General features: G+C 39.4%; 1 protein-coding gene across 1 annotated transcript; it reads left to right on the forward strand.

Moving 5' to 3' along the window:
- The first annotated feature begins 1,901 nt into the window (after positions 1-1,901).
- Positions 1,902-16,557, forward strand: WNT16 (Wnt family member 16). Its single transcript, XM_036905665.2, has 4 exons — positions 1,902-2,536; positions 2,726-2,970; positions 4,827-5,113; positions 11,770-16,557. The coding sequence occupies exons 1-4, from the start codon at positions 2,442-2,444 to the stop codon at positions 12,232-12,234; spliced, it is 1,092 nt and encodes a 363-aa protein (XP_036761560.2). The 5' UTR covers positions 1,902-2,441; the 3' UTR covers positions 12,235-16,557.
- Positions 16,558-17,302: the final 745 nt, after the last annotated feature.

The raw sequence follows: 17,302 nt of genomic DNA on the forward strand, positions 1-17,302 counted from the left end.
TTATCTGGATGCCTGGACAGTGCTGGATCCCTAAAGTAACAATGAAGGCAACATTCAAGTGACCGCCCCCTCACTTCCAAACTAGATGAAGATAACCCCCCATGTCTGTCCATGGCACCCTGTACACCCCCTGTTCACTGCACTGTACTGTAATTGCTTGCTCATGTGCCTTTACAAGTAGGATGTAAACTCCACTACCATTTAGCTCATCACCATCTCCCACTTTTAACTCGTAAGAGAGGCTCAATATATATTTTTAAATGAAAAAAAAATCCAACAACTTCCTTTAAACATCTACCACTATTGACCCTAAAATCAGCCTAAAGTATTAATGTTCTCCACTCCCCCACCCAAGATTGATTTCCCACCCCTCCCCCATTCTTTTGAAAAGGAAGTCTCTTCATGAATTTCATCATTTAGGCCACTTAGGTACCTGCTCAGGACGTTCCTCATCATGTTAATCCACTAGATATATTGCATTCAAAACCAAGATCTCTTGTACTGGGCTGGTGGCCGGGGTACAGCAATAAATGCTCCATGATCTCCCCTGGAGAGGCTCACAGAATAAAGTGAACTTGGATGAAGGCTCTGATTTCCAGAGAGGCCACTAGCCATTAGCCAAAATATTTCTGGATCAGGAACTATACCCTATCATCAACTTGACTGTCTAAAAATTACAGTGTGGCTTCAGGACCTGGTACATAGTGTTCACTCAATAAATATTTGTTAGATAAAGGAATGAATGGAATAGGATGGGAATTTCAGTGAGCTTTTATTGCTCTGGGCTGATATTGGAGACATGAGCAAATAAAATTCTTTATTTGAGGGTAAAGCAAGTAAAGCCCATCTCTTATTTGAATAAGTCTGGATTTTGGCACCAATTAAGCTGATACACCCACCCTGATAATTTACTAACCTTTCAGAAGTCCTCTGAGGGGCAGGGAATGCCAGAAACGAAGCGAGGCAGGGCTTTCCGATACCACAGCTAAGCGTGTCCCCCTTGCCTTCAAAGCTCCCCCAGCAGTCTTCTATCCTGAAAAGGTCTAGCTAACCAACCTTCCCGAGCTGCTATGAGATACCATGACCTTCTGCTTCCGAACTCTTCGGCTCCACTTGATTCTACACTCTCACTGTATGCTATATTATACTCCACCTCATTTGATTCCACATTTTTTTCATCGACACTCTCAAATTTCTTTGTTTTAAACTTGTCTCCGTGGCTGATTTGTGCACTTGGGGGAAAGGATCTTGTCTTCATAAATGCCTAGAGTACTGGGCACAGAATAGGTGTTTAATAAGTTATAAAAATTTGTCTTCATTGTGTAGCCCTGTCCAAGGTCTCCCTGAGAGGCTTCGTGCGGACTGGAGAGAAGGATGAGGACCCGACCCACATCCATTCTAGAGCTTTCCAGATAGTTCTCACTTTCTTTCTCTGCCCTCCATCTTCCGACAGTGCTCTCAAGAGCCACAGAAAAAGACAAATCGGGAAAACGGAATCACGCAACACATTTAAATGTGGTAGACTAGATGGTAGGCTGGAACCTTTCCTTTCGCTAAAAAAATCAATGCCTGCAGAAATGACAATGCTCTCTAGCCAGACAGCGTTTGGCCGGTCTTCTGGCCCCTAAAGTCTCCTGACACACTGAGACCTCCAGCAGGGTTTTGAAAGGTCAACTTGTTTGGTACTAACTCTGACTCAAAAGATTATTCTCCTGTGAGGTGAAGGACAGGAAAGAAACGGGGGCAGTGAGATTTTCCAGCCACTCCACCCAGAGGGTAATTAATCCAAAAGCGACCGGAATGGGTGGAACTCCAACATCTCCCATTCAACCCACGCCTTCACCCAGGGTGGCTAAGACAGAAGCGTCGCTATCAGTCTCAGGTGGAATCAGTCCCCCTCCCGCAGAGACCCGCTCTCCAGGGGCTGCGACCGGAGGAAAAAGGTCAGGAACACGCCCGTGTCTGGACGCGCGGTCGGCGAGCGGCGGCCCGAGCGCCCCCTGAGGGGCCCGCTCGCAGCCAATGGGAGCCTGAGGTCCGGGAGGATGCGATGCGGGCCGCAGCTGGGCCAATCAGGCTCCCGGCACGGCCAGGGGGAGGAGATGCGAGGAGCTGCCGGGGGCGATGGAGCCACAGCTACAGCAACAGAAGTTTCTCACCTTGGAATGCGAGGGCCGCTCCTGCATCTCCAGCACACCTCCAGCTCCGCGCGAGAGGAGCGCCCCAGGCTACTTTCCCCACCTCTTCACCCTGCGGCCTGCTAGCGAGGGGACGGCGGCTGAGAGCCTCTACCGCTGCTGGCCTACTTTTTATACTGTCTGCAGGGAGAAAGAGGGCGAGCGACAACTTGGTGCTGGGGAACTGACCTCTGGCCTGGCGGGCCCCTGGGTGGGGAGATCACAGGAGGAGTGGCCGGGGCTGGGGGACTCCATGCGGGGACCATGGACAGAGCGGCGCTCCTGGGACTGTCCCGCCTGTGTGCGCTGTGGGCAGCCCTGCTCGCGCTGTTCCCCTGCGGAGCCCAAGGAAACTGGATGTGAGTGTGGGGGCAGTAGGGGTGCACGGGTATGTGGCAATAGGGGCGGCCAGCCTCGGGGAACTTACAGCTGCGGCGGGGGAGGGGAGCCCGGACCCTAAGGCGGGTGACCTAATTTTCGGCAAAACGTCTGAGACTGAGGAGGAGGGCAGGGGAGCGGCTTACGCTAGGGGCGGCCGTGTCTTACAGGTGGTTGGGCATCGCCCCCTTCGGGGTTCCGGAGAAACTGGGCTGCGCCAACTTGCCGCTGAACAGCCGCCAGAAGGAGCTGTGCAAGAGGAAACCATACCTGCTGCCGGGCATCGGCGAGGGCGCCCGGCTGGGCATTCAGGAGTGCAGGAACCAGTTCCGACACGAGAGATGGAACTGCCTGGTCGCCGCCGCCGCCGCCCCGCCGGTCACCAAGCCCCTCTTTGGCTACGAGCTGAGCAGCGGTGAGTCCCCGGGACCCTCGGGGCTGACGCGGGACGGAGGGCGACAACACCCCCAATTCCTGTAAATGAAGTAAATAGTGCTGGCGTGGTTCCATCGCGCTCTAAATCCCAAAAGAGGCCTTTATTGGACGGGAACTGGGGGCGACGGGTGCAGGTGCGGTGCCGGAGGGGGCGACTCCCCAGGCCCAGAGCACGGCGCTGGGAGCTGCGGGTCTTCCTCCTTCTCGCGGCGCCGGCCGGAGCTGGAGAGAAATTCTGACACATGCCCCCGCCGACCCCTGGGACCTCACAGCGCCCCCCTCCGTGGGGGACCAGCTGGAGAAACACGGCGTCGGCCGCCGGGAACGCTGCTGCCGCATCTGCTTTGATTTAAGCGGCTCTGCTGCGCACCGAGCCCTGGACGGGCGGCTAATTGCAGCGAAGCCCCAAGTTCGTGGCTTCTCAGAACGCCCAGGAGACGAAATAACGGTGATTTTAAAAGGGATTGTCCTGGACAACCCACCGTGCGGCTAGCGCGAGCACTGCTGCTTGGCTGCCCCCTCTGCGCTCTTTTCTCCAGCTTTTTGCTCTCTCTGCGCTCACCGCGGCGCGGGAAGCTGCAGGGAAACAAAGTTCCACTTCCACGTGTCTGGTGACTCGCTCAGGATGAAGGGACCGGGAACCAGGATTGTTCCAGGAATATCAGCAGATTCAAAGAATTTTAGGAAGTGGGCGCCGAAAGATTCGTTGTTGTTTTTCACCTCCATTTCCTTTCTCCCTCCTCCTCTGACCCTTCCCCACCCGGACCCTACACACACCGCCGCCAAAGCATTGCATTTATTTGCCCCGCTGCGTTTTGGCCGGCACACCCTTTCGAAGGAGCCCTGACCCCCTGCAGAAAAAAAAAAAAAAAAAAAAGATGGGTTCTTCACAGTTGCTGAAACACAGAGGCATCAGCTGTAGAAAAGGTTTACTGGACAACGGGCGTGAAATTGTTTCTACTCCAATCTAAACATCTTGAAAGAAAATAAAGTCTCCTGCTGTGTCTCTTCTAGGCCATTTTATTAATGTTTTAATGGGACTTTAATTCCTAGAGAGTTTAGCTCTAAAGCTCTAACTTCATTGCAGGTGTACTAAATACATATTTAATAGTTTTCCGCAACGTTTTTTTTTTTTTTTGCTGGTGATATTTCAATTATCTTTCATTGGTTTTAAGACTATAAGAAGCTTAGCTAGTGCTATAATATACAATACTTTTTGTTTCATATTAATATTAGTGATTTTTATTCATGATATCCTAAAAAAAAGACCAGCCTTTGGTGTGAAAGTAAACTGTAACGGCTATCTATTAATTGCTTTGGTCTTTGCTTAATTTTAATATGCGTTCTGACATGTATTATTTATACAAACAAAAATCACACCAAATTTTTTGACTTGTGTTTTGTGAGAAGACATTTAAAATTTAAAAAGAAAGGTCATCCAGACACCTCTGGGCATTGTGTTACTATGTATGGTTTGAATGGAAAGGATTTTAAATTCAACATGTATTTACTGAAATTTATTGTGAATTAAGCAGTGAACTGGGTATTAACAACATACATTTCAAATTTGAAAAATAAACATGATGTTCAGGTATGAGGACAATTTATGACATGCAATATATGAAAAACCCACAAGTGCCATATTGAATATTAATGTTGCTTTTTAAAAAGGTTGGAACATGAAATTATCCTTTCTGAATACATACTCATTAAAGCATCCATTCATTGTAAGCAATTAAAAATTGCTTCCTTGCTAAGAGGATCAAGTAGGAGGCTTTGTTATGAACACAAACAGTGGTATGGCTCTTTCATTTAGCAATTTATGTTTTATTCTAGGCACCAAGGAAACAGCATTTATTTATGCCGTGATGGCTGCAGGCCTGGTGCATTCTGTGACCAGGTCATGCAGTGCAGGCAACATGACGGAATGTTCCTGTGACACCACCTTGCAGAATGGTGGCTCAGCGAGTGAAGGCTGGCACTGGGGGGGCTGCTCCGATGATGTCCAGTATGGCATGTGGTTCAGCAGAAAGTTTCTAGATTTTCCCATCAAAAACACCACAGGAAAAGAAAGCAAAGTAATGTTAGCAATGAACCTACATAACAATGAAGCTGGAAGACAGGTATGTATTAGAAAATGGAATCGAAATCCAGTGCCTCTAGGTGATAACACTAGGATTACACTCTGGATAAATCTATCCAAACACTTGCAGTCTAAGAAACACACACACACATACACACACACTGTATTATTGTATATGTATCTTTCTTATATATGTACAACTAAGTTCATATTTTACATATATGTGTGTGTGTGTGTATATATGTATGTATATATATATATATATATTCTTTCATGAGCCTGTACTGACCACATTGATTTAGTTTAAGTTCTTCATTTGATATGAGTTTAATCTTGTAATAGAAATTACTTGTAACTGTATACTTTGTATACTTAAAACAATAATTGTAAATAGTAGATGTATAAGTGCTTGCTGTTTCATTCAGTGTCTACCTCCTTAGTTGGTTAGTGGCAGAGCTGGATTGGAATAAGAGCTACAGTATCTGCCTTTCTAATAGGATGGAATCAAATTAATTTTCCTCAAATTGAATTTTGATAATTTTTTTGAATCTGTTTTTTAGCAGGCAATGTCTCCTAAACATGGTAGCAGTTCTCTCCTTACATTCTCTAGCAAAGCATTCTTGAATACATTAGGGAATACACAACTCTTAATTAATACTTTTTTGTAAAACAAAATTTTTTTAAGGGAAAATAGTTATTTTCTTATAAAGCAGTATAGATTCATTGTGAAAACTGATAAAAGTAAATGTAAAGAAGCTAGAGATATATTAAACACATGGATACTTAAAAATACAGATATATGAAAGATTGAGGGGGAGACAAATTTGAAGAACCACCATGTAATTAACTTTTTTATACTAAGTTTTATTAAAATGGAGTAAACTTACAGCTTAATTTAATTTTTATTACTTACCTTAATGAATATTGACACAATAAAGTTTGAGTTCTACAACATAGTTGAAATACATGGCAATTCATAGTGACTTTTCTTAAAACAGTTGTAACCTTTTAAATATATCTTTTCTATGTTGTAATAATCTTTTCATGGCAGGAATACCAGTACATATCCTATATTATTATAAATATCCAATGACCTGTAAAGGTCCCAAAGTAGTCATTACAATCTGCCACATTCTCCTGAAATAAATTAACACAAGTTACAGTATCTCTCAGGAATATTTAAAGTATATGTTGCATTTGTTTTACATTTTTGAAAAGTGAATAAATGCACCCCACTCAGAATAGTTGCAACTTTTAGCCAGTTTTCTTTACTTAACTACTTTGGGTTAAAATACACAGAACATGCAATAAATATATCACCATAACATTCAAATTCAAATTTGAATTTTCAATTCAAGTTTTAATTCAAAATGGCAAAATAGAAAAAAGGAAAGTTAGTAAACAACAATGCAGCTTTTCATATTTTTGTTTAGAAATTTAAAAAGTTTATTTATCTCACTACTAAAGTAACTCTTGCCTAACCCCACACTTATGTACTCCTTCTCTCGACGTTTTACATTTAAAAAAATTGAATGAATGAGTTTTTGCTTTAATTTAAATGTTATCCAATAAAGGAATTTTTATTATTTCTAACACTAATATAAAGGAAGTTAAATGTAATTAATGTGTTCTTTAAAACTCTAAAGAAAAACATTGTCAGATTAATATATTAGAAAACAAGAAACGATTCAAATGAATGTTTATTATCTATGTAGACTTTAACTCTTCTTTAGACATTCTTTAAATAATCTGGTAGAGATGAAAAATTTTTAACCAGAAACAAAATTTGGAAATTCTTATGATGAATTCCCTGAATAAAGTCATCTCCGAACTTACAAAAATACCAAAAGTATTCTAAAATGTATTTTTATTAGTAGTATTAGGCAGTGGTTTTATTTTATTCCATCTTGTTTTTTCAAAATAAGTAGCAATATTTGCCTCTGTAACTATTAACTTTGATCTTAAACTATTATTTATATTCTGATTTTATTAAAAACATAGAACTATGAGGCATCAATTTTAATCCACCGCTTGTTGGCAAAAAACAATCTTCTCACATTACCGAGGTTTTTGCCCTTATTCCAATTACGCAGACAATAATTCAGCCTCTGCATGTATACACATTTTGTGTACATTTCAGAGTTTTCTCTACTGAAATTGTTTTTTCACATTGATCTAGATGGAATCTTAAAATATTACAAAATAATACCTGGAGATTTGAGGCTACTACACTCGTATTTTTGTTGGTCTTTTCTCACGAAGTATTCCAATTCAAAACATTTTTGTATTTTTCTTTCCATTGGTGGCCAAGAAAAAAACCCCACCACCACCACCAGTACAACAAAAACCAACCGGGTTTCCAGATTATTATCTAACATGGAAGAATAATCATCTCCATTTTCAATTTTGATAATTAGGATTTTAATCTAATAGGCATATTATTCTGAGTAAAGTTCAAGGTCTGCATTCAATTGAGTTGATTTTCCTTGTCTCAAAATCCTAAACTCAAAATGTAGGAAAGCATTCAGAGAAATGTGGGTACTGGCGCTTAGTAGTGCTTATGAGCAGGGTAGATGATTTTCTAACCGCTGACCTTAAATACTCTGATTCCCTCTTGGTTTCTGACACCATTCCTAAAGTTATGACTCCAAGAATAATGTTGCTGAATGGTGATTGGCTAACAGAATGATCTGATGTCTTCCAGGGGCAGAACTTCTGGGAATAATGTGACTTGGAATATTTATGGGTATTTCTTTTGGTGTGCTCAAAATATTTCCATTCTTCCCATGTCCACCTCATAAACTTTTAAATGTCCCAACCCCATAATTTGTTTTATGATGAGTAATTCAAAAAAGTGGGAAGGGCCTGACCCCAAGTTTTCACTGACCTGTTTCAAGAATATTTATAAGTACTCGAACAACACAGAAGTGTTTTGCTTTTCAGCAGGTTCAAATATATTTTTGGACTAATGGGGAAAAAATGGGTCAGAGAAATAAGAATTCTTACAGCCATCCCACTGTACATCACAATTTCATAAAAACTTAAATAGATCATTTGTTAGTAGACAAAATGAAATACTTGTCAACAAAATGTTCCACAACTGTTTTTTGTTTTTTGTTTTGCCATTTCTGTTAAGTTTGGATAAAGCAATATGCTGGAAAACAATCATTGCCTGCTGCTGCCTCTGAGTCAAAATTATGGGACCAATCACTCGGTAGACCACTTCCGAAGCAGTTTCTATTTTTACATTAAGTATTAATGATACATCTTTCCTATTTCACTTCCATAGAAATTAACAACCAAAACTTAACACAAGGAGCCCAGTAGATTAAATATTACCTAATTGCTCTCCCTTAGTTTAAAAATATTCCACCAAAATGTGCACATCTGTTTGCAATAGTTAACAAAACATTCCTCTGTTAATATCGTTATAAACCTTAACAACTCAACTAGAGTAGAGAAAAGAATTTTCTCATAACCGCACACAACTCATTCATTTGCTATGCTCTTACTTTTCCTGTTAGCAGAAAATGACTACTATCGCTGCAGCTCAGAATGGTTATTTGACATTAATTAAGAATCTGATCTAAAACACTCCAGAATATACTTTTTGGGGGAATGCTCATGCAATTTCTTTAAATACACTTGCATTTTCCACTTTCATTTCCCTCTGTTCTACTAACATTATCCTGCTGCATTTAAATTTATTTAAAGACTTTTTTTCCTTATATAAGTGTCTTGATCATGCTGCTTATTTTTCAATAAAATTGGAATGATAAATAAGTACATGCTCATTATCTACTATGTGCAAGATATTTATTTTATAAAACTAAATCAAGTAAAATAATTTATGGACTGTGCACTGAGAGACTGAGCTCTACAGATTTAAACTGTGTGTGTGTGTGTGTGTGTATCTGCCCGTGAACACTGCATTTCATCAAATTCTCCTAGTGGTGATTACACTGCTTTATTTTAACCCTATTTGCCCAAGTTTCTTCCCTGAGATATTATGATGCTATAATTATTTAAATTGCATGTCAAGTTATTGGGATTCTCCTTGATGTTTGTCTTTCTATCCTAGATTATATATATATATTTTATATATATATGTGTATATGCATATATGATAAAAATACTATTTCTTATACTTATTTTTAAGGACAAATGGTAATAGAATGGAAAGGTAATAGAATAAAACTTCTGAACAATATTATCCCTGAGAAGTTATAGTTAACTCCAGGCATTTAAAATTTTCTCATTTTCTATGGCAGGAAAATCTCCCCCAAATTCTGATATAGAGTCAGCAGTTGCTATCATTGGATTGGAAAATCAGTTTCTCTTTTTATCTTTCAAACTTGCAAAGTAGTGTGTTACTCTTGTGGTCCAGCACTGTTGTGGGCTCAGGATTTAGAGGAGAACCCAGCCAGATCATGGTCTCTCAATACCATGGACCTCCCAGCAGGGACTCTCTCTCTTGTTTAAGAAAGTGGTCTTTATTACTTCCTCCAGATTCAGATTACCAATAGAAGATGAGTTAAAACTGTTTTAAGTGATCTGGATTAACCATTCAGTAAGTATTTGGTTTCTATTCTGTCATCCATTTGCAATTGGCAACACTGTGATGCCTGAACTAGTTAATAAAGGAAAAAGTTGGCTCTTCAGACAAGCTCCTGAGGGAGAGTCAGCTTTAAATCACAAAGCAAAGACTATGGGCTGTTGGTCTAGTTTAAATGCATTAAACATACATTCTTAGGTTTTTGGCTCTCCTTGGACAGTTTTGTTTTGTGATTACCTAGTATTGCTTGCATTCTCTTTTTATCATATCCTTCAGGCTCTTAAAATCTGAACAAAAGAAGGCAGTTTTCATTAATCTGAACATTTATTTGCCTGGAGACATTGTAAGAATTGAAGGCTTTGTGAATATCAAATGCCATAAATTTAACCAAATAAGCTTGTGTGCCATACTTTATAAATTGTTTTCATATCATTGAAAAGAATCTTTTGCTTGACTTAATAAGAAATAGACATATCTACTCACTTCTCAGTTTTATGAATTCAGAAAGAGCACGTGTGCTATATAAAATAAAGGACAGGGGTTAAATATTCTGTTTATTATTTTATACATTAATAAGTATCAAATATTGCACAAATCAATACCATACACTCTCAGTCAAGGTTGTAAATATTATAAATTGTTTGAAATATTCAGTCTCATCAGATAGTTAAGAAACTTTTGTTAATTTGCTTGGAAATGTAACATTCAACAAACATGTCCAGTGTCAGGTTTGGTACAAAATAGCAAAGTATAAACCCTTGTCATTTTATAGTTTTGATAAGAATGGTAAGTGGAATTTAAGCTGTGAGGTTTTTCCTTACTCAACTGAGATTATACACATAATTTCCAAGTTATGGAATGGATGGGTCAGTTTTTCATTTTACCCAGCATGTTGACAGAACGTCACCTCTGCATCTAGTCCCAACAATTTATTAATCTGCTCTGCCATCCTCTGGGGATTGAGGGGAGCTATGCTGACTAGCCTGGTATGTAAGATTAGAACCTTAAAACTTTTGAAATCTCTGTATTTGTTTTGCACTATTAGCCCCATTTGAAATTTTATCTCACTTCTCACTGGACCTTCTTCAGGGCAAAGGGGCATTTATTTAGACCTTAATGTGTGTCAGGCAGTGGGCTCTTACAGATACATGTAATCTCATCTAATTCTTCAGTCTGAATAGACCAAACTCAGCATTTAGGATTGAAAACTCATATAAATATTATCCCTTTTCTATGTTAGGATGGTGCTACTGATCCATCAAGAATAGGACATATGTTTTGAATTAATTTTCCAGAAGAGGGGAAGAATTTGCTGGGAGCAACCACACTCTGCAGCCCCTTCTCCTTTCGACCAACTGAAGTTGATTAGTCAGGGTTTCTTATGTGGTCTGTGCCTGGGAGATACCATGTCCCCCCAAAACCCTGTAATTGTACTGAATTTTTCAGTTATCAAACCTGAGAACTCTCAGTTCTGTAGATTCCATTTTTGGATGCCCATTAGAATGATCTGAGCAGCTTTGGAGAGAAGTACCACTGCCTGTGTCCCACCTCCACCAACTAAATCACAGTCTCAGGGGTTCAAGCACTGAGTATTTGTAAAGTTGCACAGATGTTTCTATGCATAATGAGTTAAGGACTATGCTCTCTGTTTTCCTGAAATGTAATGTGCATAGGCATCCCCTGAGGATCTTATTAAAACAGATTCTGATACTATAGGTTGGCAGTAGGGCCTGAGAACCCGCATTTCTCACAAATGCCACTGGTGCTTCTGCCAGGTGAACTGCGCTCGGAGTAGCAAGGTGCTAAGTGGTATCAGCACCATGGGGACATGCATGAACCGCCTCTCATACCCCGAATTAAACAGCAGATTAGAAATTAGTAGTTTCCCTTTGTTATATAATCTTTGATAACATGTTAGCCTGGGTCTACTACTTTAAATTCGATGTAGAAAGCTTTGCTCCGCACAGTCAGATGGACAAGACATTTGAACCCTAAGCAATCTTAAAGATCCTCTATGTTTAAAACCATCATTTTTATGGTTGGAAACAGACCCAGAAAGTTAAGTGATTAGGTGAGTCATGCTTTGTTGTTGAGTAAAAGACTTCATGAATGTACTTAACGCAGCTTCCTGTTGGTTTCAGGCGGTTGCCAAGTTGATGTCAGTAGATTGCCGCTGCCACGGAGTTTCCGGCTCCTGTGCTGTGAAAACATGCTGGAAAACGATGTCTTCTTTTGAAAAGACAGGCCATTTGTTGAAAGATAAATATGAAAACAGTGTCCAAATCTCGGACAAAATAAAGAGGAAAATGCGCAGGAAAGAGAAAGATCAGAGGAAAATGCCGATTCGTAAGGATGATCTGCTCTACATTAATAAATCCCCCAATTACTGCGTAGAGGATAAGAAACTAGGCATCCCAGGGACCCGAGGCAGAGAATGCAACCGAACGTCAGAGGGCGCTGATGGCTGCAACCTCCTCTGCTGTGGCCGTGGCTACAACACCCACGTGGTCAGGCACGTGGAGAGGTGTGAGTGCAAGTTTATCTGGTGCTGCTATGTTCGCTGCAGGAGGTGTGAAAGCATGACTGACGTCCACACTTGCAAGTAACCACGCCGGCCGGCACTGGAAAACACTCCTCAGTGACGGACCACAGGACTGCTCCCCTGAGGGTGCCTCTCACTGTGCAGGGCTGGTGAAGTTGACTCCTGCTTCGAAATTCTCAGATCTGTGGGCCTCTCTCAGAGTTCCCTTTACCTGATCGACGTCCAGTCACTCAGCGAGCATGTGGATTTCTTGAGATTCTAAAGTTGGAAAGATCTGGGTTCATCTTTTGGTGGTTTGGGAATATCTAGCGACATGCAAGTAAGATACCCGTCTCCTAAGCAAGAAAGAATAGGCAAGCGCCTTCCTGCTGGGAGACCTGGTCCACACTTAGGATATGATCCTTGACTATGGAACTCAATAGTGGTAGGTGAACATCAGTTATTACCACTTATTCTTAAACATGAATCTCATTTATTTTCTCAGTATTTTAGATGAAGAAATCATACAAATTGTGCATAGAAACAGATGTTGAGAAGTTAACAGAAGAGGTGAATGCTTACTTACCCTTTATGCATTTCAAAAGAAGGGCAATTAAAAAGAAAGTTCATAACTGATACAATATCTCTAAAAAGGGGGTTGGTTAGAGATGTTTATGACAAAATGAAAGAATCAAAATGTAAAAAGTAAAATGTATTAGATTTTTAAGTGCCTTAAACCAGGAGAACTTATCTAGAAAAATTTCAATCTTTGATCTTTGGCTTTATACTTTAATCATAGACCAGTTGCCACTATTAAAAAGCTCTCAAGTAATGGGAGAGGAAGTGATCCTAAAAGCATGTGGGAAAATTAATGGTAAAAATATAAAGGGCTCTCATACATTGTAAGGAAAAACCCCTTTTAAATATGTAAAGACAGTATTTTGTATATTATTTTGCTGATAAAAGTTTTATATTTTGTAAATACAATATTTAAGTTATATGATATATATTAAAACAAGATATTTATTGCCAAAGCCCAAAAGCTAAGGCAATAAAATTATCTCCAAAATAAGATTAACTTGTTTCTTTTCATGCTATTAATTCTGATTTTTTTAAACAGTGAAAAGGAAGTTAATTGAGCAGTTAGTTACAGGATGTGTATTTCTTGCAAAATGACAGTTTTACATGTTATAGATTAAAATATGCTGCAAAATACTGAGAATTGTGTTATTTCAACAGATTAAATTGTTTTTAATTAGTTAATATGCTTAACTTGTAAGGTTATTATAATAAATTATATAGTAAAAATCTTAACTGGAAAAAAGAATCTAAATCAGAATAACGATCAATTTGTGGATATAAGCTCCTGGATATTTATTTTGTGTAATGCTGCATTTCCATTTGAATGTTGAATGATCTTTCAACCATTTTAGTACTTCACCTGTTTTAGTGTTCATGCACGTATATTCATCATATTTTACAAGGTTTCTTTTGAAAATTATAGGGCTATATTAAGCTTGTATTTTCATGTAAAAGCTTAATGTTTTTTATGAATTGTTAAATATATCAGTATTACATAGAAAAAAATTAAGTTCAGAATGGACAAAGAAAAAAAGCTTTTTCTCATAATACGCTAAAGAAATGTTTCCTGGCACCCCAGGTCCCATTCTGTTTCCTGTCCATTTTATTTACCAAGGCAGAGCAATAATTTGTGAAAAAGAGCAAACCCATGTTTAACCTGGAATTTAATATTAGGTCTGAGGCATTTTACCTGTGACCCTTAAAATTTAACAAAATTATTATTTACTAAGGGAGAGTCTCAGAAGTGACAAATGAACACAGGTTGTGCTTATTTAAAAGCATGGTTTACTATTCTTTAGCATCCTGCAAGAGAGATACTTATCCTCATGCCCTTTTTTTTTTTCAAAATAAATCTTTTTATTTGCATTGAAAATAAGCACTCTTTTTTGAAAAGATGAAGAATAGTTTGCATTAATGGCCAATTACTTCTATTGACTAGAGAACTTTCCGTAATTCCCTCACCTTCCAATTTTGAGAATCAGGTAGCCTCTAATTCACAAATACCTGATTACTCGTCAGCCGTCAGCCATTGCTTAAAAACAGTGATGCCAACTCACCTATCCTCTCTGGGTTGCCTGAGCAGGACTTCTAACTCCCAACCTGTGTCTTTGGGTTCTTCTTTTCCTTATCTTCCCTGGCATCACCATGGGAGTCATCCTTGAACTTCTCACCTCACCTGTTTAACTGGCTTGCAACTGGCCTTGGCTCATTTCCTCCCTGTCACGGTAGAGGTAGCACCATGGTGCTTCTGGGAACAAAAGTTCTGGAGCCCAAATTTTCCTATTCAGTCTGAGCTACTTTGCCTGCATTATTTGGGCTCTTATGTTGCAAACAATAGAAACTGCAAACTCAGGAGTTTCAACCTTTTTGTAAAATTTGGTACTGCCTGCTAGAGGCAATGGCAAGAGGCAGTGATGACTGTCTTGAAATGCAGTCCGTAAAAATATCAAATGACATTGTCTGTAACCTCTGGAGAAGAAAAGTGGCTGAAGTGTTTCCCTGATAGAGCTTTCCACATTAGAAACACTTTGATATGTTTGAATATAAACAACTGCATTCTTTCTTCACGATCTGGATGATACTTGTGTTTTTAAGAAACTATGATAGTTATATTAAGAATAAGAATGGAATTTAATTATGTAAGTTTGGTACTATGATACTATGTGTTTCTGTAGCTTTGTAACCATGTGATATTTACAGTAAATATTTTAGAAACACACTCTACTTCTCTGAACTCCTGCCAGTACTGATATGTTGGGTTTTCCTTAGTTAAACACGTGAAACCAGAAAAGCTTTCCATCAAATCGATGGTGATTTCTAGCCGATTTGGTGAGCTGCTGTTCTTTTTCGTATCGTCTCTCAAAAGCCACCAAAGACTGAGGAGTTAAACCAACCATTGGGAGACAGTTATCCAAAATACTATCAGCCACTTGGGCTGACTTGAAGGAAGAAAAATTCAAATCATATCTCCAAGAACCATGAAAACAATCCCTTAAGGAAAGCTGGCTAAGATGCCTTCATTTAAAAAAAAATTCAGTCTCCCTATAGACCAGATGTGCTGTCATAACATGTCTTAGAGTAGGACGATGAGGTAAGTCGTAAGGACCAGTGCATGTGGCATGGCATGAAAGGGCTGGTGCACCAGGGACTCATTTCCTTTGAAAGACAAAAAAGTGTTAATAAACACTTAGATAGCACTTACCTAAACCAGGGATTGTTCTAAATTATATAAATTAATCAGAGTTGGTGCCCTTCACCACCACATCGTATCATATCATATTGCCTCTCACAGCATCAAAATTATCAATACATTGACTTTACAGTATACCATTTAGTGAGTTTGGGGGTTTTGTAAATATGATGAAAATGACAGGATGTTCGTTCATGGTTTGGTTATATAATCTTGGTTGAGGAGGAGTGAAGTGATGAGAGAACAGAGACCTTAGAATTTGCAGTGAAATATAATTAAAGTACACTGCCTCTTGATGTCTAAGCTCAAAGTGATTCAAAGTGCCTGTTACTTTAGATCTCAATGTGGCTGACCGTTTTGGATTACGCAAGGGCCTAACAATCATTCCAAAAGGAAATGACTAGGGGTAAAGATCAAGCTAATTTAGTGTGACATTAAACAAATACTTACATCCTTTATATGGTAGTGCTTACAGCCAGTTGTTACATAAGGTGTCATTTTTAATAGATGGACGAAATTTGCTGTTGGTAATGATTCACATTCACATCCAAAGAGAAACCACCAGAGGTGGTCTGCAGGATGAAAGCCTCTTGACAGAAAACCATGATGGAAAAGCAGCCACCCCTACTGGTTGTAAAGGGAAAGTAATAATAAATGTGGACCATGTCAACACAAGTTAAGGTTTCATATATTACTTTTTAATCTACATTATAAGTAGAAGCATCTGATTCATGTGTGAGAGTTGGAAAGGCAGGGAGAGTGTTGGATCGAGGGCTGCCCACTTCCCTCTGTCAAACTGCTGTTCTGCCAGTCCGGGAGGGACTCAGCAGCCCTGAAGTCAAGAGGCTTCCCCTTTTGCGTGTTACTAACAACCAGACACCCACGATCGTGGCCACATCCACCCGGCCATGGTCAGCTTAGAAAAGGCAAGGGTGGCTCCTCGTAGCCCCTAAGTACTCTTAGGTAAAAAAAGAAATTCACCGAATTTAACTGCACATTTAAACACACCTTGAACTCTTTCTAAACCAAAGAAAGATGTAAATATACAGAATGTTAAGTCAGCAACTACCTATTTGTTTCTCATACACAATTCCTGCTTTTCTTTTTTAAAAAGGGTTTTTTTTTGTCAGTTTTGGTTTTTTTCACCCAGCTTTGAGATATAATTGACATATAACATTGAGTAAGTTCAACATCCTATCCATTGTAATTTCTTCATCTCAAACTGCCTGGCAAACAATTTTTATTCCTCATGGCTTTATGGAAGGCAAGCCAGCAAAAGGGCAAAACTGAAAAAATGAATGTGGCAAATCCTTTTTAACAGACCCATAGTAATGGGGACAGGCTAAATAATTGTACAAGCTGAAAGATAAATTTTAGTGTGCAGAATGAGAAATTCTTTCCTCTCCTGCCTTGTACACTTTCTCTTTCTCCACATGGCCAGTTTATCATTTCTGGAGAAACTACTTTATAATTTGTTGACTATATATAAGAATTACAATCTCAAAATTTCAATCGCCACAACTCCTGTCACTGTACCCATATCCAACACACCTGGTGCTGGAGAATCATAGGCAACTTCCTCCAAACAGGCCCTTTGCATAATATAAATTTTTTTAAATTGTTTATCAACTTTATTTCAATTAAAAATGAAAAAAAAACTATGGTCCCTCCTCATGTACATTTGTTTTTGTTTGGTATCATCAATCTACAATTACATGAGCAACATTATGGTTACCAGACTCCCCCATTCATCAAGTCCCCACCACATACCCCATTACAGTCACTGTCTATCAGCGTAGTAAGATGCTATAGAGTCACTACTTGTCTTCTCTGTGTTGTACAGCCTTCCGCATGCCTGTCCCCCTACATTATGTCTGCTAAT

This window comes from Manis pentadactyla, chromosome 7 (assembly GCF_030020395.1).
Source record: "Manis pentadactyla isolate mManPen7 chromosome 7, mManPen7.hap1, whole genome shotgun sequence".
NCBI lineage: Eukaryota > Metazoa > Chordata > Mammalia > Pholidota > Manidae > Manis > Manis pentadactyla.